Source organism: Hyalella azteca, unplaced genomic scaffold (assembly GCF_000764305.2).
Source record: "Hyalella azteca isolate HAZT.00-mixed unplaced genomic scaffold, Hazt_2.0.2 contig6488, whole genome shotgun sequence".
Classification (NCBI taxonomy): domain Eukaryota; kingdom Metazoa; phylum Arthropoda; class Malacostraca; order Amphipoda; family Hyalellidae; genus Hyalella; species Hyalella azteca.
In genome coordinates, this window is record NW_025936649.1 from 1 (window position 1) to 21501 (window position 21501).

At 38.9% G+C, this 21501-nt stretch overlaps 2 protein-coding genes across 3 annotated transcripts; one reads left to right on the top strand and one right to left on the bottom strand.

The window, feature by feature from the left end:
- The first annotated feature begins 2252 nt into the window (after nucleotides 1-2252).
- On the top strand, nucleotides 2253-13400 carry LOC108672698 (protein HIRA). Its single transcript, XM_018160407.2, has 18 exons — nucleotides 2253-2648; nucleotides 2858-3006; nucleotides 3898-4033; nucleotides 4194-4367; nucleotides 4823-4983; nucleotides 5480-5647; nucleotides 5922-6080; nucleotides 6569-6691; nucleotides 6864-7135; nucleotides 7347-7628; nucleotides 8063-8241; nucleotides 8555-8712; nucleotides 9124-9346; nucleotides 9783-9938; nucleotides 10139-10634; nucleotides 10839-11002; nucleotides 11391-11497; nucleotides 11821-13400. Exons 1-18 carry the CDS (start codon nucleotides 2612-2614, stop codon nucleotides 11959-11961), a joined length of 3285 nt encoding a protein of 1094 aa, XP_018015896.1. The 5' UTR covers nucleotides 2253-2611; the 3' UTR covers nucleotides 11962-13400.
- LOC108672699 (mitochondrial import inner membrane translocase subunit TIM44) lies at nucleotides 13394-20680 on the bottom strand. Of its 2 annotated transcripts, XM_018160408.2 has the most exons (10): nucleotides 20460-20680; nucleotides 18974-19299; nucleotides 17718-17851; nucleotides 17088-17326; nucleotides 16549-16719; nucleotides 15725-15844; nucleotides 15597-15641; nucleotides 14376-14468; nucleotides 14023-14139; nucleotides 13394-13615 (listed from the first exon to the last, which is right to left on the bottom strand). In XM_018160408.2, the coding sequence occupies exons 1-10, from the start codon at nucleotides 20499-20501 to the stop codon at nucleotides 13478-13480; spliced, it is 1425 nt and encodes a 474-aa protein (XP_018015897.1). In that variant the 5' UTR covers nucleotides 20502-20680; the 3' UTR covers nucleotides 13394-13477. The 2 variants fall into 2 exon arrangements, with proteins under 2 accessions (XP_018015897.1, XP_018015898.1); XM_018160409.1 differs by lacking the exon at nucleotides 15597-15641 and having other exon boundaries at nucleotides 15680-15844.
- Nucleotides 20681-21501: the final 821 nt, after the last annotated feature.

Sequence of the window (21501 nt, forward strand, 5' to 3'; positions counted from 1 at the left end):
AAACTCTTCTCATGCAAATAGTCGCACAAGTTATCTTACCTAGTAGCAGCAATCTCTTAACCAGTCCGCTTTTTACAATGTCTTATCCCTGTCGTTTTTCCCACAGACGTGTGACACCTGAACACCAACGTCCGGTCGAGGGGCTACCTTGGACAAGTCTCCAGAGCTCCTACCAAATTTCGACTAAAGAAGAAGAAATAGTTTTTTTTTTCATCTTTGTGAAGAAAATGACTAGTAAAAATAATGACAAGCAAGTGAATATACATATGTAATCTGCTCAACTGCTATCAATGATACTATCACTCAGTATCAGTGCTATGCAGGTGCAGCAAAAGCGCTATGGCGTACCTAGGGACTCTGGACTAGGGAGTTCCTTGCCAAAAATCGTGAGGATTCTAGACGGCAATCACGGCATGGGATAGGTAGAACTGTTGGATAAGGACGATTGTGTTGTTGGCTTACTGCTCATTGGCTTGCTGTTGCTGGTTCATAACATAACATTACATAGTAATGTTGCCTCATGTCATTGCTGAAGAGTAGACCTGATCATCCTGATGTGCTGTACTGCTGTGGCCTGTTCTGTTGCCGATTCTTCACTTGCAACCATGTCTTCTCATACTGTAATCTTGCTGTTTATTGTTCTTCCCAAGGTGAAGTACTTTACCAGGAGCAGGAAGGAAATTTGTGCCTATGGCTTTTAGGCTTTTAGCAAATAATCACTTAGGCTACTCTGCCCTATAATCTATATGCCCTGGGCAGCACGCGCGCTACAATGCTGGACTGGACACAGCAGGTCTAGCCTGCTCCGAGAGGAGCGGGTAACCCTGTCAAAGTCCTGAGTTGTGTATCGGGCATCACACTCGTGGTGCATTGGGCGTGCTTGGCCTAGCAGGCTTACGCATGGAAAGGAGTATGATAATGAGATAAATGCTGGTATAAGTGGTATTGGGCAATACTAGGCAGTGGGCACTGGCCTCTTGCATGCATCCTCATTTCAAAGATGTCACTTGGAGCAATGAAATTTTATAATTGAGTAGGAAATTTTCAATCTTGCATGTTTCATTTTATTTAAATCTTGCAATGACCATGCAAGAAATACTTTTTTTTAATATAACTAGAAATTATGCAACTCCATTTCTGGAGACTGGAACTGCATAATTCACAAATCCAATAGATTTAAGACCTCCTACGGGAAGTGGAGAAGAGAAGAGTCAGAAGACCATTGCTGTAAACCTTGAGGGCAGTGTCGCAGTGATATAAATGTGTATGCAGTTGTGCCATATTGTCAAGTCTCAAAGGACTTTTTTACACTCTTTCTCAAGTTCAATTATGAGTCCTATTAGTAGACCAGTAGAGTGTTATGGGTACAAGCATTATCATACATAAGATGATAACATATTGGTTTAATCCTTGAGTAAATGATTAAATTAAAAAAAATCAACTGTAATAATTATGTGATTTGACACAGAGTTGTGCATCACATGAAACAATAACTCAGCAGCCACATGGCACAAGGAAACTACGGTACCTATGTAATTGAGGAGAACGATGGCCAGAAATAGGAGCGTACTTGCTACAATAGGAGTGGGATGGCCGCTCGCTCCAATAAGAGCAAGCCAGCAGCAGTGGCAGCATGCTTATCTTGCTCCAAGCAAATAGAGTGCTCCAGCACCCAAATAACTGCCATTTCCTTAAGTTTTAACAGTATTAACTGCCACATCCTTAATAAATAGCACACTTTCAGGGCCTTCAAATTGCACCCTTGCACCCCCAGGCCCCCACACTAAAGAACAATACAGAAGCTCATTCATTTCAGTTGAGTATGCATCCCATACCATAACTGAAAGTCGAGCTAAGTAAGGAAAATATCTAGGTACTCTCTGATCTGTAACTGGATTTTTCCAAGCTGTGGCTTTATGGATTTCCAAGCCATGGTTCAATTTCTTTGAGTCATGAATACTGTTTATATATTTGTATTATCCCAAATCTCTAATTTCACCCTAGAAACAGCAACAAGAATATTTGTCTTTAGTTTAGAGTTGAGAGGCAACTGAACACATGATAATGCAATCTGATGCCAAAACATTTTGGGTTGACTTGTTATGCAAGATATTTTGGCAGGAGCATGGTACTAAGTACCTACTGCAGAAGTTGAAAATTTTATGAAGTGACATGTTTGTGAACCACAATATTTCATACCTATTGAAATTCTATGATATTAGAGCCGCAATATTTCAGAAAAATAAGACTTTTCTCAACTAGGTCAAAATTCAAAAGGCTCTTAAATTTACATTTGTACAACAACAAGTGTGATAGGTACATGATCATTTAAAAGGTATTTAGAATGACAACATGCATGGACAATCAATGATTTTAATTTCAGACTTGGTAGCACCCTGCCTATTCTGTAGGCCTCATTAACCCAAGTTTTTGATCATTTGAAATTTTAACTGGGTGTTCATTATAATTCATTTATTATCAATTTATCATACTCTTATCAGTTGTTTTATGAGAAAGCAAAATCACAAGCATCTATGCAAAGCAGCTGTCAAAGAAATTCTGTGTTGACTTCCACATCCTCCCTGTGGGAAGTGCATTTTCTGATCCTGCCATGCAACTGCTGAAGCCTTCCTGGATAAACCATGATGGTTGGTATCATTTTTGTGTCATTAACTGTTATTTTAACCCCAAACATAAGTTGGAATCATTTTAGCAAGCTCTCATAATGGTAGCTTGGATATCCTTTTTAATGTGATGTTTGACCTTACTATGACAACTAGTATATTGGCTGTAAGCATGAAATATGTTGTGTAAATAGGCTCCTATTGATTAATTAATTGATTGTTTGATTTTTCAGATGGTAAAGCAATCTTCAGTGTTGACATCCATCCTGATGGCACCAGATTTGCTACAGGAGGTCAAGGTCAGGGACAAGATGCATCAGGTCGTGTGGTCATATGGAATATGAAGCCAGTGCTCTCTGAAAAATATGAGAAAGATCCCAATGTGAGTTATCAGGTACATTGGTGAGCAGTCACTAATGGTAGGTAATTTTTCCAGAGATCATTGTAATGCTTAGAGGAAATGAGCTCCCAAGCTAATTAAATTGTAATTTTTGAACTAAAAATTATCCGTGCATTGAACCCATTGTATTCAAGAATTTTCATTTGTGATCACTGGAATCTCTTGGCTTGATTGACAGTTTGATCAGTTAGTTACAGTTGAGTCTTGGACTCTTGGTTCACAGTGATTTCAGTGTATGTACTATCGTTAATGTCTGTTTGAATATTAAGTATATCATTTTTCTAAGAAATAAGTGAATAACTATGCCAAAAAATAGAACATCCAAAGCTATGTATCACTGACCGAAATTGCACAACAAAGTTATCTCATGGAGCCCGGCCATGGCCAGCCTTCCTTTGAATGAAAAATGTTTTGAAGTTGCTAAGAAGTGACACTGACATTGCTCCTTTTTCAGTGACCCAAGCAGTTCTGCCAATTGATGAATGAAATATTGTTTCTTATTTCAGTGTCCCAAGCTGTTCTGCCAATTGATGAATGAAACATTATTTCTTTTTAAGTGTCCCAAGCTGTTCAGCCAATTGATGAATGAAACATTGTTTCTTATTTCAGTGTCCCAAGCTGTTCTGCCAATTGATGAATGTAACATTGTTTATTTTTTCAGTGTCCCAAGCTGTTCTGCCAATTGATGAATGTAACATCGTTTTTTTTTTCTGTGTCCCAAGCTGTTCTGCCAATTGATGAATGTAACATCGTTNGTTTCTTATTTCAGTGTCCCAAGCTGTTCTGCCAATTGATGAATGTAACATTGTTTATTTTTTCAGTGTCCCAAGCTGTTCTGCCAATTGATGAATGTAACATCGTTTATTTTTTCAGTGTCCCAAGCTGCTCTGCCAGTTGGACCAACACTTGGGGTGTGTTAATTGTGTTCGCTGGTCTCATTCTGGCCACTTCCTTGCCTCGGCTGGTGATGACAAAGTCATTATTATATGGCAGCTCAGCAACTATGGAGGTTTGTGTTGCTGAAAGCTTCTTAATTAATTTTGCATATGTAAAATTTCTTTTTTTTGTGAGACCTGCTGAGTTTATTTTTAACATAACTGTAGATTAGCCAATCTGCAGTCACACATGTTGCTGATGTTTGCTATTGACTGCATTTGTTTCATTTGAAGGTGGCTCAGTCTTTGGATCAAATGTGATAAACATTGAATGGTGGCGCTGTGTCTCCACTCTTAGAGGACATGATGGTGACATACTTGATGTTGCGTGGGCGCCCCGTGACGCTTTTCTAGCATCTGTCTCCGTTGACAACACCATCATTATCTGGAATTGTGAAAAATGGCCAGGTATAACTGATACATGAAACATAAGCAAATGAATGCATTGAAAATATAAAATGTTATAATTTAATCTACATGAATATATTTTGGCTATTTGAAATTTTGAAACTTTTTCACCGCTGTTAGCTACTGAAAAAAAGTCTGTTTGCTATTTGTATGGTGTTTTATCAAGTTGATGACAGTTCAATGAGAATTCGATTGTCTAACAGTAGTTCATTCGTGCCTATTAATATCCATCATAATTTACGCCAGTCCTATTGACCATTAGGAACATTATTCTGGAGAACGTATATCTGAACCTAACTCATTCAGTTGAGTTCCAGCAATAATATACATATATACTGCAAGAGATAGACCATAATATAAATGGTGTATATACTGCAAGAGATAGACCATAATATAAATGGCATACTATATACTGCAAGAGATAGACCATAATATAAATTGCGTGCAATGTACAGAGCGCGTGCGTGTGCTGCGAGGTCACCGCGGCCTGGTGAAGGGCGTGACATGGGATCCTGTAGGCCGCTACCTCGCCTCCCAGGCTGATGATAAAACTCTTGTTGTGTGGCGCACGTCTGACTGGACGCAAGAAACTGTCATCTCCAAGCCTTTTGAAGAGGTCACTTGCAATATCAATTGACTCGGAAATTTAATTTTAACCTCTCTGACATGAAAAATTAATTAGCCTCAGTTGTAGTCACTGTTTTAATTTCATATGAAATACATAATTATTTATGCTTTAAATGTAAACACAGAAGATTTCCCGTTTTCACCTACCACACCAGGAGGGATGTATTATTCCATGCATTAGTTGTTGATTATTTCATTTAAAATAATACAAAAAATTTGCCTTCACATCTTAGCCGGTCTTGCTTCATGATTAATCATTGATTCCTTGCATATAGCATTTTAAAACAACTTGCATGTTTTTCTTAAGTAAAGTAATTGATCCATCTTTTACATTGACCCACTCAATCTTCGTATGCTTCACATTCCTATGAGAAAACAATCACGGGGTTCATTGACTAATTTTACTACACATTAGTGATATAATAATTTTCATTTAATAATTTAATAATAATAATAATTTATTAGTGATAACAAGTTTTGTTCAGTGCGGAGGTACGACGAGCGTATTACGACTGAGTTGGTCCCCGGACGGTCAGTATCTTGTGTCGGCGCACGCCATGAACAACGGCGGCCCAACTGCACAAATTATTGACCGAGATCACTGGACCACTGACAAGGACTTTGTTGGCCACCGCAAGCCTGTCACGTGTGTTGTGAGTGCCTTGCTCGCTGCAATTATTCTTACAGTTATTGTGATGTTGGTGTCTGTGGTCGCCGAGTAATTATCTGTTTACATTATTATCTATCAGATATTTCACCTGTTATATTGAATGTGCTCTATTTTTCAATTACAAATTTCTCATTGCATCCAAGCACTGTTTTTGATATTGAACAACAATTAAGAAGTCTTATTTGTTAGATGATTTTTTAAACTGATGTATATATTTTCAGTAAACATTAATTTAACGATGTCGTTTTCATCGCCAGCGCTTCAATCCAAACATTCTGAAGAAGAGCGACAGTGCTGGCGGCAAGCCGGTGCAGTACTGCTGCCTGGCTGTGGGGGCGCGCGATCGTTCTCTCTCCATTTGGTTCACGTCTCTCAAACGTCCGCTGCTCGTCATACATGATGTCTTCGAGGACTCGGTTAATTAATCTCGTGCACATGCTTGTTATTAGACATCATAGCCGTCAATAGACACATGCATCATACAAGACATTAACCACCAATTGTGGATATGTTCTTGTATTTTATCACAAATTGGTTTTGAGATTTTGCATCATATATTCTTTTCAATTTTATTATATTATGCATATTATTCTTTTCAATTTTAAATTTCTATCAACTATACCTTGATGAAGGACTGCACTAAATTTTGAACGAAGTACTGCATAATTCCTGCATCACTAGTCTTGAAAATCCGGTCATGACTGTACTGCAATTGTCCTACACAAAAAAGTCAGATAACTTGAGAATTAAAGCTTCTGCATTTATATAAATTTTATTTTTTGAGACCTTCTGTAGCTAAATATAACTTGATGGTCAATTCACTTGCTGATCTGTGTTTATTATATAATTACATTATGCGGCATTCTTGTATTGTTTTAAAAGGCTAATTCTTGGAATATTTCAGGTGTTAGATTTGTCATTCAGTGCATGTGGACGACATCTGGTGGCTGTCTCCAAAGACGGCACTGTTGCTGTCATCAGCTTCACGTCTCAAGAAATGGGACATGCACTGTCTAAAGAGGAAACTGTGAGTTGTATGCAAGTACTATTTGTGTAAGTCTTGCGAAAATACAAATTTGACACCAATAGGTGAGTTCCTGATATATATATATTTTTACAATAACATTTGATCCTAAAAGTATTGCGGTCCTAATCATAACATCTGCTAGATTAACTGAAGCACATGAATATGTTGCTAGGACTCGGTGTACATGAAGCTATACGGGCAATGCAGCAGCGGTTCAGCTCTACAAGCAGCCACTGCCGTCATAATCGACAACCCAGAAGTGTTACGAGCTAAGCAGCTCGCCAAGAGCCGGCAGTCAGAGGCAGGCTTAGGGTCTGCTGTGTTACCTACGAGCAGCTTCCCTGCTGCCGCTGTACAGAAAGGTCCTGATAAACAGATAGAGAGACGCACGGTTGATGGCAGACGCCGCATCACTCCTGTGTTCATCCCGCCTTCTGCTGACGGGTACAAACTTGGTCTTGAGATGTTAGCTTGAAATGGACTTGAATTGTTTGCTGCGACGAGTAAATTACACATTTATGAACTAATTGATGTTCTCCTGTCTTAATATTTTCCTATTACAACTGGCTGATAATTTCATTCTATATATATATTTAACTATTATAAAATCTCAGCTTGGTTTCTTTTCTAAACAGCGCCTTAAAATTGTGTGCAGCTCCAACATGAAGAGTTTCGACAGTTTCTCCACAAGTAGGACAGACAAAAGCACAATAGTGATTGAGAAGTTGGATGGCGTCGTGGAGCCTAACGTGACGCCCCATAAGAAGCGCACCCAGTCTGGCAGTGCCAGCAATACCAACAGCAGCCCTCCCAAGGGCACCATGCCCGCGGTAGTGAGCGCAGGCTTGGGCAGCGCTACTGCTGGTGTCGCTGACTTACCTACGGCACCTCCTGAGCTCAACGGCGTCAATCCAGGATTAACAGCACGACTTGAGCGGTGAGCTCATCTCTCGTAATGGTCGCTTGATATCATGCACATCTGTCGGAAATTGGGAGCATTCATGTTGTATTATTGTGATCAATTTTTTGAAAAATATTTGTTGTAATTCATTAGAGATCTATCATGTCTTCATTTGGAGTTTCGTTGTGCTACATCATGGGAGAAGAAATTATATTTTCAAAATTCGCGTTCGTGTTTTTTTTGGTACTCGATTATTGAATTAATTCCCTACTTTTATATCAGTATTTCATAACAATCGTAGCCTTCTTACCATTGAAGGTTAAAACATTTAAATACGCAATCAATAAAATTGATATTTCCTGATCCTTATCGCGCGACGCCCAACTTGACATTTTACGCGCGATTGGTCGACCTGAAGTGCCAGCAACTATGCCCACTGAACTAACTCTTGGATAAAATATCGTGTGCAGGCTGGACAACGCAGGGGCAGTGGGTGATCAATCACCAAGTTTGCCGGTCAAACGCAAGTTGGACGAGCCTCAACCCATCCCCATGAAGCGTAAAAGAGGGCGGCCTCCTTTGGACCGCTCCTTGCAGCATCCGCAACAACACAGTACCCCCTCCATGGCTACCCCTGCATCAGTTCCAGGTGCGATACATTAGTTAAGTTCTCTGCCGAGACAAAAATATCGAATGAATGATCACCTTAAACGTTGAACTAATCCAACATGCTAAATTACAACACCTCAGCCAATAGCTAACCATGAGCTTCATAGTGTAATGGCATATTATTCTATTGAACTCACATGCTCTGCAGTTGTAACTTAATACATTATTTTTGTGACTCCATGACTTCCAAATAGCTTTGTCTATGCATTTCTTTGTCTATAATTCATTAGTTACTGGTCTTTAGTGTTTAATCATCTTTGACTCTTTGTATTCTCCGCTAACTGCCTGTACAGTCGCAGTGGCAGTTCCTGCTGCAGCTTCCCATCCTGCTGCTGTCGTCGCGTCGTCAACAACATTGCCCACTGCTGCTGCTGCTCCTTCTTTCTCTGCCGCCGCTTCTGTTACGCATGTCTTACCAGAGGCAAACCTCGGCAATGTTCATAAAATACAGGCAAGTGCAACGCTGAGTTTATCCTCAGTTCAGAAAAAGATACTTATTCTGTATTTAGGTTCATATTGAATCGTATTGTAATTTTTATTAGTAAAAAGGCTATCTTCTAGTAAACATGATACTAAAGGCATGCAGTGTCATGTTTTCCCGTGCTTTAAGTTTCTCGAGAGCTAATTTGATCAGTAAAAAGTCTACTACATCATTGATTTTGCCGCATTATTTAAAATGATGGCGACTAACAAAAATTTTTAAACCTAAAATTAGGGATAACGCATTCCGAATTATTTATTCACATGTCTGTGATTGAAAGTTGAGAAGATTGAGACATTGTGTGTGGGAAAAGCATGTTTCTATTTGTCCGTGCCAGTGTGACAAGGGCAGGCTGCTTTAGAGCGCATTATTTTATAACAGGTGGACAGCAAACTCGGCGGTGGCGTTGTGCTGATCGAGAACAACTGGACGAGCTTGAGTGGCGGCGGCAGCAACGCCGTGCATCGCATCAGTCGCGTGTGTGACGGTGTCGTGCAGTGGACGAGCTACTCCACGGCGCGCGTTACTGCCGCGGCCGTCGGATGCCGTTGCGTCGCTCTCGCTTGTGCCGACTCCAGCCTTCAGCTTCTGTGCCTCAGAACAGGTATGGTTCCCATTCTCATGAAGCAGATAAATGAGTGGACTAATGTTTTGTAAGAATTTAGGAAACATCCATAGCTGTCATGTGTGTAGTAAAATATGAGATGTAACATTCCTGAAGGTTTAACTGACAGATAACTCCTACAAGCAGTGGAAATAGAGATATTTGTAAGAGAGGCTCAATAAAATCAAGTTTTTTCGAAGTTAAATTTCAGTTCAGATAAATTCCTAGGTAGTAGGATACGGCTACAAAAATTGCATTGTTAAATTTTGAAAGTAAAAATTGAAATTTGTTTCTTTCCATGATTATCCGTGGAGCAATCACGCTTGTAGGGACTTCAACGGACTGTGAGGTCACCTGAATTTGCAATTCAGTTTTGTTGTTCGAAAGAAAAGATGTCTGTTATTGTGTTGTCTTAATTCAGTCCTGTTTTTCCAAGGTGACGAATTCATGCCGAGCGTGCAGATGCCTGGCAAGTGCGCCAAGTTGCATCTACGGAAAGAGTATCTGCTGCTCCTCACCACGTCCGCTCAAGTCTCTCTCTGGCACACCACACGCAGAACATGTCTCCTAACTGAGAGTGTTCGTCACCTCGGTGAGTCGTAGGTCGTATGAGTATTCTACTCTTGACGAATTTTAGTCATCTTCTGTAATCAGAATTATCAACATGTTAAGCTATTAAATTATCATTCAATGTGTGTATAATTTTTTATTATCTCCCCTGGTCATAGCTGATTACATATAGACTTGTTTTAAATGTTCAATCAATGAAATTTATCCATAACATTTTTTTAGTCGAGGGTCGCGAAGGAACGGATGGGGCCCGCAGCATTCACCTGGTGGAAACAGAGCAACTTCCTCCCTCTGAATCTAAAAAATCCGCCCCTGCTGCTGTCGACTCTCCAAACGACAGTACAGCGCGTTCTGCTGTGTGCAACGGATACTCCCATGACACTATTTCAAACCACACTAGTAAACAGAGCCTCCACAATGGCATTGACGGTCATACGCATAAAGATACAAATCATTCGCTGCCAACGAAAAGTACAGCGGTTTCAAATAAATTTGCCGAGTCCAGTGCAGACGATAACAAGGAACGTCTCATCCCGGTGCTCGTTTTTGGTACGGGAGAAATTTTCGCCCGTTGCTGGTCACTGGAATCGTGGCTGCAGCTCGGAACAACTCCCGCAATGCGCCGCCTCGTGTTGCCCTGCTACAGCTGCCTTCCCCCTTCATCAGATCATCACGCACAGCCTCCACTCGCCAGGCTTCTGTATCACTCAACTGCTTAGTGAGTGTGAAATACCTGACAGTTGAACATAGTTCATAGGTAGAGGGTTGCTTTTATCTAGATGTAATAGCTATGTCAACTATGACAAAATTCCGGAAATATGCTCACGACATTTATGAGATCTAATTGAAATCTTACAGCTTAAGCTAAGCTTAGCTCATAAACTCTAACCTCCACATTTCTTAAGCTGATTTCCCTCAACAGTGTGGGCAGCAGTCGATCTCTGGTAGAGAACACCAGTGGCGAAGTGCGGGCAGTTTTAACCGAGGTGTTTTTGAAAAAAATGCTCACATCGTCGGCATACCTGGCGTCATCTCGTGACTATCAGTTTTGGTACAGGAGACTCGTCAATTTCTATATTAGAGAAGGTGATTCTGCGCTGAGGTTTTCTCCAGAATTCTCTGAGTGTGGTGTATGAAAGATAATATTATTTTCTTCTGCAATTACGGCATACATTCAAGACTGTCAATGAACCTTTTACTTTTTTCGACTCGGTATGAGTCGTATAATGAGTCACATTAAAAAATGAATTTCCATGCTTTTTAACGCATTTTCTCATTTATGAAAAAAATGCACTATTGTCCTCGCCATGTCCGTCTGTCTGTCCATCCGTGACTTCATGTTTTCGTCGACGAGAAAATGCGCTCTCTGTCACTCACTGCAGTGAGTGCTGAGTTATATTTTTTATTATTCGCTATGATCATTCTTATAACTTTTGACTACAGCTCGTTGCAAATTTGTCTTCATGATCAACAGGCAAAGAGCGAGAGTTGAGAAAGGTGTTCGAAGAGCTCGCGGCGCCGCCCCCAGCCTCGTGCAAGGAGCCAGTGACGACTGTCCTCCCGTCACACAGATCACTCTTGGTAATCTTCTTGCGTATTCCTCTAATTCTTTTACTAAAATGTAAAAAAGTTACTTGTTTGAGAATTCGCTCTAGTATTTTAAAAAAATTGAAATTCTGGTGCAGATTGATCACTCTCCCTTGCTCTTCCGAAGCACAATTATAGAAGGTATAGTTTATATGTTCGTTCTACAACGTAGACAATTGATGTTAAACGGAAGGACAATATCTGTGACAACCAACATGAGTTCTATTACTTTCATAAATAATCATTAGAATTCGTGAGAAAAAACACATGGGAAAATTAATAAGAGGAAAAACACTTGGGGAATTTATTTTATGCAGGGATCTGACACGGTCTCGCTGGTGAGAGACTATCTTCAGGAGCTCCTGCTTGTCGATACAACGGGTCGCCTGCAGCGCCTCTACGCGGAGTTCAAGGAGCTCGTCGACCCCTCCCTCACGGCTGCTGACATCATGATATGAAGTGCCGGTCTCGCGCCATTCTTAATCTACTGCGGGCATTTGACACTACTACTTTTATCACACTTATGACATCTTAACTCAACAATAAGCCAAGAGTTGCTCAAGATTTCTCATCTTTTTGTATTAGATGATGCCTTGCCTCTTCAAAAAGGTACTCACGTTTCTTTTAGATTTAACCGAAATGTTACAAATCTCAAATAGCGTTTCGCGCTAAATAGGTTGTGATAAACCGGTGCATATATTTATGAGTGGTTTGATCTCGTTTTATTTGTTCGTTGTAGTGAGAAAGTTTTCGAAATGACATCACTGTGACCACAAGCCACGTCTTCCAAATGCTGGAAGCGTCTGTACCACTCTTTGCTTCATTCTTGTTATCGCTAATTTGCTTCGCCAACGCTTGTTAAGTCCCTGATGGAAAACAGGTGGCTGCTTATTTTTCTTCGCTAAAATAATCAGACTTGAGCCGAGCTAGTTTGGCCCCTCACTGATGTCGAGTGCGGCAGCAATGAGAGAGTTCTCCCTGTGGTGCTACCATGCCTTTGAAGTGACCATGTATGGTAGCTTATCTCCTCACATCCCACCACGTCCTTCAGGTTGTCTTAGCATGCCTTTACCACTAATCACCAATCATCTAATCATTGTTCCACGCATAAAATTGCCCCTAAAACTCAACAACGAAAATAGGGACTTTTAAATAAGTTGGGCTCAGACATCAAATTTATTTTATGATATTGAAACATGTTAACTTTATGTTGTGTTTCTTTATAATTACGTACAGAATACCACATATTCGTCTTGTCACTTGAATGAACCGAAATGACGAGTGTAATTAGTATAGCGCAACCACTGCCAAAGTAGTTTTAGCTCTTAGAAGTGGAATGGATGGAAAGATTTGCTGTTTACGAGACAAATATTAGTTGAATGCCCAGTAGATCATCGGCGGTCGAAACGTGTACATGCTTTTGCAGTTCATTCTCAAGCGTGCGGATACTCTGATGTTAATCCAGGTCTCACTGCCTACACATTAAGATTATGTTAGATTGTGAAAATGTCGAGGTAATTTAAGATCCCATTGCTTTTAATAGTAGAAATGTACATCCTTCCAGTCTCACTGCCGGTATCTATAATCTTCAATGAAGAATGCTCAATCTTTCGAGTTTTTTCGAATTTCTGTCTACTATGAAATTCTTATATTGGCCTATTTTTATTAAAAATGCAAAAGAAATTCGAAAATTTTATGCCGTGTGTGAAATATGTTTTCGTCAATCTACGATATGTATATATAATTTGGTCGAAAATACGGGATACAATCATTTTTTTTTTTCAGATGAAGCTTTTGCGATGCTCTCTTTTTTTTCTAGACGTATCTATTCTCGATTAGCTTTTGCATACTCCAAAAACGTAAATGAAGTAATGTTAATAAAAAGAAGTATTCCTAACGACTCGTTTATTTTGATGCCCTTCAACAGCTGTAGAGATAATATGTAAAGGGGAGAGAGGCTCGTACTCAACAAATTTATACAAGTTGTGTGGCAGAACTGTACGTGAACTCGAGAAGCTTCCAGGCTGCGCGAGGGTTTAGCTCGGCCTGGTCACGGCAGAAGACCATCACATACTGTCGCCGCACCACCGAGTCCTTGTCCCCAGCCACGATCTATCAACAATGAAATGCTTCCTCATCACAAGTAAACCAAATCGTTCATAACCCATATAATATTGAAAAAAGAAATCGATCTACATTCGGGACGAAATGGGAAATGGAACCATTAACTCATGGTTGAACTATACAAGGTTGACCCACGAGAAGTTCCGCCTTTCAGTTCAGCTTTCTTGTTGCGTCACTGAGATCGAGAAACGTAAACAAACCCGTCATTCCCATGTCGAATTGGTTGACTGGTTTGATCGCATTTCGGTGATTGGTTAATGCCCGTGACGTCACTGAGATCAGTGACGTCACAGGCGAACAACGAACTATATCCGCAAAAATGGGCTTCTGATGGGTCAACCTTATACTAGTTCAACCATGCATTAGCTGCTCTATTACAAATCACGACATCTCACCTCGCCTTGGGAGTTGTATGTGCAGTCGATGAGCTGCACCCTGAACATGAACGCCAGGACCGGTCCCTCGTCCAACACCTTGCCCATCATCAGTTCTAAGTTGTCCAACTCGAGCACCTGTAACATCAATGGTTTTACTTTAGATATTGTATTCACGCACGGGTTCAGTGCATAAATAATGTTCTTCGAATTAAATGGTGGCGTCAAGTTAGACTAATAAATCGTCATCAAATGAATTAAGTTTACACTATATCTTCATATACAATAAACATTTAAATTCAGTTAGGCTTAAGTTTGGTAATGCAAAAAATAAGTGGTTTGGAATTTCAGATAAGACAAAAAGATTGACTGACGTTTATTTTCCTGTGGTGTCCCAGAATGGCATTCTGCTTCACCTCGGCAGCAACGATGGAGTAGGCGCGCTCGTACGACCAGTCTTCGAGGATCTGAACAGTAAGAGTGACACAATGAGCAAAATGACACGCTGGAAGAAGTTTATTACGATGCTATCAAAAAAGCTTTACATTTGAGGCATATGTCCGAGTTCGTAAAGTTTTTACATGTCTTGGGAGCCGTGAGCCATCGGCCAATTGAACACCAATCGGCCCTACATGAAATAAATCATTGCAATCTTACCACAAGGCCAACTATCGGTCTTGGATTGAGCTTGTCAATATTCACAAGTGTTCACCATCATTGTTTCATCTAGTAAGATCTTTACAATTCAATTAACGAGGCCTGCTGGAAGGTACCAACTCTCGCTCTGTCTGATTGGTGCGAGTTTATTTCATGCGTTAGAAGATGAAGCTGGCCACACGAGACTAGGCTCTCTTACGGATGCTGGTTAATCGAATTCAATGAACTTTCTTTGTCAAGACCTGAAGGTTCGTGCTAACTACACGTGTTTGAAGCTGCGTTATTGAGAAGATACGGCGTAACGGCTTAATTTCGTTGCGAAATGAGCTGTGCTGGTTTTGGCAGGCCACTTTTTATAGAAAAGCTAAAAAATAACACCGAGGCAAAACATGGTTTGTCTAGTAATCTAGGAAATGTACGACCAGAGTTGATACGGCAGCTCGTCATGAACACGAGACCGCTGTAGGCTGCGAGGGTCGCCTCAATAAACAATCATACACGGCAATTACATGTAATACATAAAATCACCTGAGATTTTGTGAAGTACTCCTGGTTTCATATTAATTGAAAATTGTACAGATACACAACAATAAAGTAAAATATATACAAATTCGAAATTAAACTAAAACTTCTCAGGTGTGTTCGGAAAATAACATAAAAGCAGAAATATTTTTATCTAGGCTAAAGTTATATTTCATTAATTTGTGTTCACAAATAGAAGTTGATTTTCTGGATATAGTTTGACTAATATGTGCGGTGAGGAACAAATTACCTTGAGGTTGGATCGAAACATGGCCTCTAGAATATTGGGCAAGATATCGTACTATGTAATATTTGAGGTACGGAGCAAATTACCTTGAGGTTAGGTTGAAACATGGCCTCTAGAATATTGGGCAAGATATCATACTCTGTAATATGCGAGGTGAAAAGCAAATTACCTTGAGGTTGGGTTGAAACATGGCCTCTAGAATATTGGGCAAGATATCGTACTCTGTAATATTTGAGGTACGGAGCAAATTACCTTGAGGTTAGGTTGAAACATGGCCTCTAGAATATTGGGCAATATATCGTACTCGAGCTCGAGCATGAAAGCCTCCTTGGTGAAGTCAGGGTCCATCTTGCAGATCTCGGTCAGGGTTTTGGACAGGTCGGTGCTGTTGAACATCGGCCCGAGTATCTCCGTTATCTGAGAAATATTAGAAAGAAAACTCAACTATTATTCTTTACTCTTCAGTAAGGGGAGACACATGCATGAAAAATTCGTGAGGCTAGTAAAAGATGAAGTAATTTCTAAGGTATTTCACTCAAGTCTTTTTTTTTAAATTTAAAAATTGCAAGAGTTAATCGCAGTTGAAGAATATATCAAACAAGATCATTACGATTAACATAATTGATATTGTGTTAACTTATATACCTAATTATAGAGGAAAACCATATAACTTTCATACGGTGCAATTTTATCAGGTTCCTCTATGAACCTCTATTTAATGCTTCGTTCTTGTACGAAAAAAAAGCTTTTGATTTAAAGCACATATCTGACCTCTTGTGAACGGCAAAGGCTGATGCTAATAATTAAACGATGGGTAATTGGAGACTGGCAAAGGCATGCTAACGTGCCGGAAATAAAAAGCAAGTAGAGTATAAGAGAATACGAAGTAGTGGAACTTTTGGGAGATTTAAAGTTACCGTGTTCAACAAAGGGTTTGTTCAGAAATTCAAATTTGTTTGTTCAAATTTGTTCAACAAAGGGTTCAGAACATACCGTACATTTCATTAACGTGTCATAACGGGCTGAAATTAAGGTAAAAGCCAACAATACAATAGTCAGGACGATTTTTCAGTATCTTTTCTCCTGAAAGAATATTATTTTTGAATGGTTACCCATCACACCTTTTCCTTGACAACATATGTGGCGCGCACGATGACGTGGTCACTCTCATCGAGTCGGTTCTTCCACTCCATGACACGGTTCACGTAAGGATTGTTGTCACGGAAGTTCTGCCAGCTCTGGCTGAAGCGCGAGTCTTTGTGAAGAACCACGCCAGTCGCGTCAGTGTTTGCCTATAAAAAAACGTGTTGCCATCAAAGACTGTAGGAAAAAATCTGTAATCAGAAATAATTATTACGTACACAAGTTCCTGATACTAGCGATAAAGCCGCACTAGCAATTAGCAAATAAATTAGAGCTGCATTTGAACTAAACGTAAATTCATTCTGAATCATTCAATGAAATGGGCTGACAAGGTTCGCCATCATTAGACTAATTTTTCTATAACTAGTCTACACTAAAGCATTCGGGACACTTGAAACTTGCCAAGGGACGACACAGAACACACCACTTGAGTGTAAACATTGTAACAAGATAAATCCCCATGTAGCTCGTTAGAAGTCAGACGATGAAATTTATAGTGTAGTATACTCGTAGTCACCTCAAAAATCCGCTGCTCTGCTTCAGGGTTCACTCCAGTTCGCATCCTGAGTACAGAAGGCGGCCTGTAGACCTTCGTACGTGAGCCAGAGAGCTCGCTGGCGCGCAGCTCCTGCGCCATCTCGTACGTCATCTGCCGCACCGTTTGAGCGCCGCGCGTTTTGGAGAGACTCTCGCCAGTCTGCGATATGCGGCTGCCCATCTGCGCTACACGCTCCCGCGCGTCTTCTGACATCTTGCCTGACAAAAAATATAATATTACTTGGAGAACTCAAGCCTTGATGCAGTTTCAGGAGTTGCAGTTGCAGACATCTTGCCTGACAAACAACATAATATTACTTGGGAAACTTAGGTCTTGATGCAGTTTCAGAAGTTGCAGTTTATTTAAATGTTTTCGGTAAGCGAAATTAAAAAAGTTAGTTCTGATGAATTTGTAGACAAAATAAACTTATTAATTATTCATCAACTATTTAATAGTTGGTAATGAGAAGCGCTGACTTGCACAGGCTCAGAGAAGGAAGTTATCATTTGAACATAATTAACAAGAAAATTAAACTTAAGTGAACAATATTAAATTAATCAGCATGCAAAGTCAAGTATAATCTTTCTTAATATTAATGAAAATACTAACTAGCTTTTTGTAGCATTTCATTGTTCTGGGCTTCTTCTACAGTCTTGGACACTCTGTGCTTGATTTGTTCCAAGGTCTGCCGCGCCTTTCGACTCCCTTCAGCAGTTTCTTCTTCTATCTTTTGATATTTTTCCCTGAAAAAATATACAGGGAAATTAAATTAAACCCAACTCAATTGCAGAGCTATGTCAAACTTAGAGTGGTAAGAGAAAGAAGCAATAATTTAATTTTGTATTTTTAAGATTCAGCAATACAGTTGCAGAGAATGTTCTAAGCAATGTAAGTCACCAAGATGTTGAATTTCACTTTATTTTATCAAACAAAATGTATACCAAATTCAATTGAAATTAACTTTGATTTTATATTACGGTGCTCTCACTCCTTGCATAAATTGAAAAACAGAGGAAACCCACAAGGCCACATATAATAACAATCTCTGACATTACAAAAATGGTCCAAGTCTATAAATGTCTTCTGAATTACGTATGTAGGAAGAAAATCTAGTTACATGGACATATTATCACAATACCGTACATGATAAGACAAATTGTCTTATCATGAACATGGCAAGCACACATGTGACATACAGCATAGTATATATATATGCATGAGAGTTGTACCAAGTTTTGTTCATAGGAGACAACATGATGAACACATTTATAATGCAGTAACAGATGAATTAGATTTTTCAGGTCAAATTAATGCTTTTGTGAGCATTTAATTTAGTAGAGTCAAGCATTTATCTTCACACCAGCTGACCAGTAATTGAGGATTAATTAAGAAAGAAATAGTTGAAGATTATTTTGTACCCTGAATTGAAAACTAGCCATGCAAGTGGTTGCAACACTTGCACCTTAACTAGAAAATTGTTAGTGTCTGAATTAAATAATGAAATTGGCTTCCATTTTCCATGAACATTTAAATTTAATCATTGAGAACAAAAAAATATATAGTATACATGCTCTAATTAATCAAGGTCAAAACAAAATAGTGTGCTCGAATTTCCATAGGTCTTAATCATGAATAATATTTTCATTTTTGTGAGATTTTTTATTCAAGGCAGTTGGTAAAAATTAAATTGCTACCTTTACAAAAAATTAAATGATAGGATCCATGAAGCTGAACTTTATAATGCATTTTCCTCCAAACTCTCCTAGTTTGTCAGAGTGTGAGCTATTCACACTCAGAATGCATATAATGTGCAATTGTGCACATGATTGCATGTATCAACCTAGTTCTGCATTGAAAATGCTTACCTTGCTTTCATAACAGTCTCTGATTTATTCAATTCTTCCATATCTTTTTTAAAGTTTTCTATACTTCTTTTCATGTCGCTGTTCTTTTTGGCTTCATCTCGTAAGTTGTCGAGCATCCGTCCAAAAAAGGATCCCGAGCGCTGTGGTGTAGAATATGAACGACTAGGACCACTGACAAAGGGCCACCCAGGGGAATGGGCTCCAAATTGCTGTACACTTGGCCCATCCTGGGCACTGTAGATATACCTTGCATAACATCTTCTGTGGCACAAATCAACCAGAGATGAACGAGCCAGTCTCTGCTGCTGCTCATAAACACAGTGGGCCTGCAGTGAGAAAAGAAAACCAAGTAATTTGAATACTCAAAAAAAAATGTAGTGATAATGTGTTTATATATCTATTCAAAACATTGGCCATAAACTCTTCTTGGTTGGCAACACCCAATATCAATTTTTTTTAAGTCAGAAGATATGTAGGTATACAGCATGCAACCCATGGTATAAAAAGAAACCACATGCCACCTCTGACACTATTTGTTGAGACACTTCATCTGTGCCTAAACACAAGGTATCTATCTGGTGTTAGATTTCTCTATTCTCTATCACGAAAATACATTTTTACAATAAAAATAAGTAACTCTTCCACCTATTTATACTTATGACAAAACTTTTGCAAAGTAAAGAAACAATTAGCTTATGGGAACATCAGGAATTTGATATTTGTTGCCACATGTAGCCTGTGGTTCTCATGACTTGACCATCAATAGAAAAGATGCTCAAACATCCTTATAAGCTAATAACAGGGTTCATACAGGTATTTAGAAAAAAATTCCATGACTTTTCCATGACTCTCCATGACCATCATTATAATTTTCCAAGACTCATATTTGACAGGTTTAGCATGACTGAAAGACTTACTGTGCATATTCTATAATCTCCTACAGTTGATAAATAGCAAACATGTAAATGCATAGCTCTTCAAAGTTGGCATGGCACTTCAAAGCTGCTTCCCCAATATTTGAAACATCAAAGTCCTTCGAGCACAATGTACATATTGCCATACCTTCATGCTTTGGATGGCAAGCAAGCAAGTCACAAGAAGCTTCTATTCTTAATCATGAAATTTTCATTTTCCAGGCATGATGACGTAGAAATTGCACACTGAAGATGGAATGCTGCCAGTGCAGATAAAAAAGTTGTTAAATGCAACTGAGCTTGGTGACCAAGCTCACATGCTTGGTTCTCCAATCAGGATGCAGAAAACAAGAGACTGCACAAACAGTAAACACACGCTGCACAGAAAAACACTACCTTTTTTCTTCCTTTATTTGCAAATTCTATCATTTTCCATAACCTGAAATGAAATCCAATGATTTTCCAGGCCTGGAAAACGAAAAATAAAATTCCATGACTTTTCAGGTTTCAATGACCAGTACAAACCATGTAATAAGGACTAAACTCAATAATCACTTAAGGAAACCTCTTACCTGAGAAGTCCTGTTGAGTAGCCTCAAAAAATTGTGAGTCATTATTGCTGTTTAAAAAATTTGTTTTAATAAACAAAAAAACTATTAAAATAACATACAAATTGATAATTAGCAAAATAATTTAATGCTACAACTTGAAAATGCTACTTTTATTTAAGTATGACATTTTTCAACCAATATTTATCATGTACAATAATTATTGTGTTTCCTATATTGACATCTGGAAACAGTCAGAAAACATTAGTCAGCAATTTGTTCATTTCTGGAGGATGTTGAAAACTTGATTCAAATATTTATGCATCTTTAGAGTTTTGAAAATTTTATCTATCTGAAATATTCTTATAATAGAAATAATTTAAAATGAAGCCTAAATTATTTAAATTGCTCAAATTACTTTTAATTTTAATGCTTGAATGAGAATTAGGCATACACCTTTCAGCATAAATTTAAGAACATCAAATGCAGAAAAGGTAGACATTGGAAATGCAGCAAAGTTACTGGTATACATCATAGGCAAGTACTGGTCTGGGAGCAAGAGCACTGACAACCCAATGTTGTAGCCAGGTGTTTATTTCAATATTTTTCATTGCAAACCAAATCTGTTATTGATTTGTTCATTCAATGCATATGTTAAATTTCAATACCTCTTATTGCTTTTTATTTCACCAGGCATGGGAAAATTTTCAATAATTATATTTTTTATGCATGTGCTTGATCAGTGACATTGTAAATAATAGAAGCAGGCAGACTGACACTCAATGTGCAGATGACTGCAATTGCCTTGTGAGTGCTTGTTAGGACCCATATTGTATATATAAAGCTTTCAAGGGGAGCGTCTTGGTAAAAAAAACTTTTCTATTTATTGATGGATCACTTCGAAACTTGGTACACATGTGTAAAATAGTAATCCAAGACTTTTTGTTGACATAAATTTTTCAAAAAATGAAAGAAAAAGGCAAAAAAATGGGGTACCGTAAAAGGGGGTTAGTTTGACTCCCGGGGTAAGTTTGACCACTTTTAGTTTTTTAACAAAAACCCCAAA

Coding starts and splice junctions, on each gene's coding strand:
- LOC108672698 (XM_018160407.2), top strand. CDS start 2,612: ATGCAACTGCTGAAGCCTTCCTGGATAAACCATGATG. Junction 2,649..2,857: donor TTCCTGGATAAACCATGATG/GTTGGTATCATT, acceptor TTGATTTTTCAG/ATGGTAAAGCAATCTTCAGT. Junction 6,692..6,863: donor CACTGTCTAAAGAGGAAACT/GTGAGTTGTATG, acceptor ATATGTTGCTAG/GACTCGGTGTACATGAAGCT.
- LOC108672699 (XM_018160408.2), bottom strand. CDS start 20,501: ATGACTCACAATTTTTTGAGGCTACTCAACAGGACTTCTCAG. Junction 19,300..20,459: donor TACTCAACAGGACTTCTCAG/GTAAGAGGTTTC, acceptor TTCTCACTGCAG/GCCCACTGTGTTTATGAGCA. Junction 14,140..14,375: donor GACACCACAGGAAAATAAAC/GTCAGTCAATCT, acceptor TTGATGTTACAG/GTGCTCGAGTTGGACAACTT.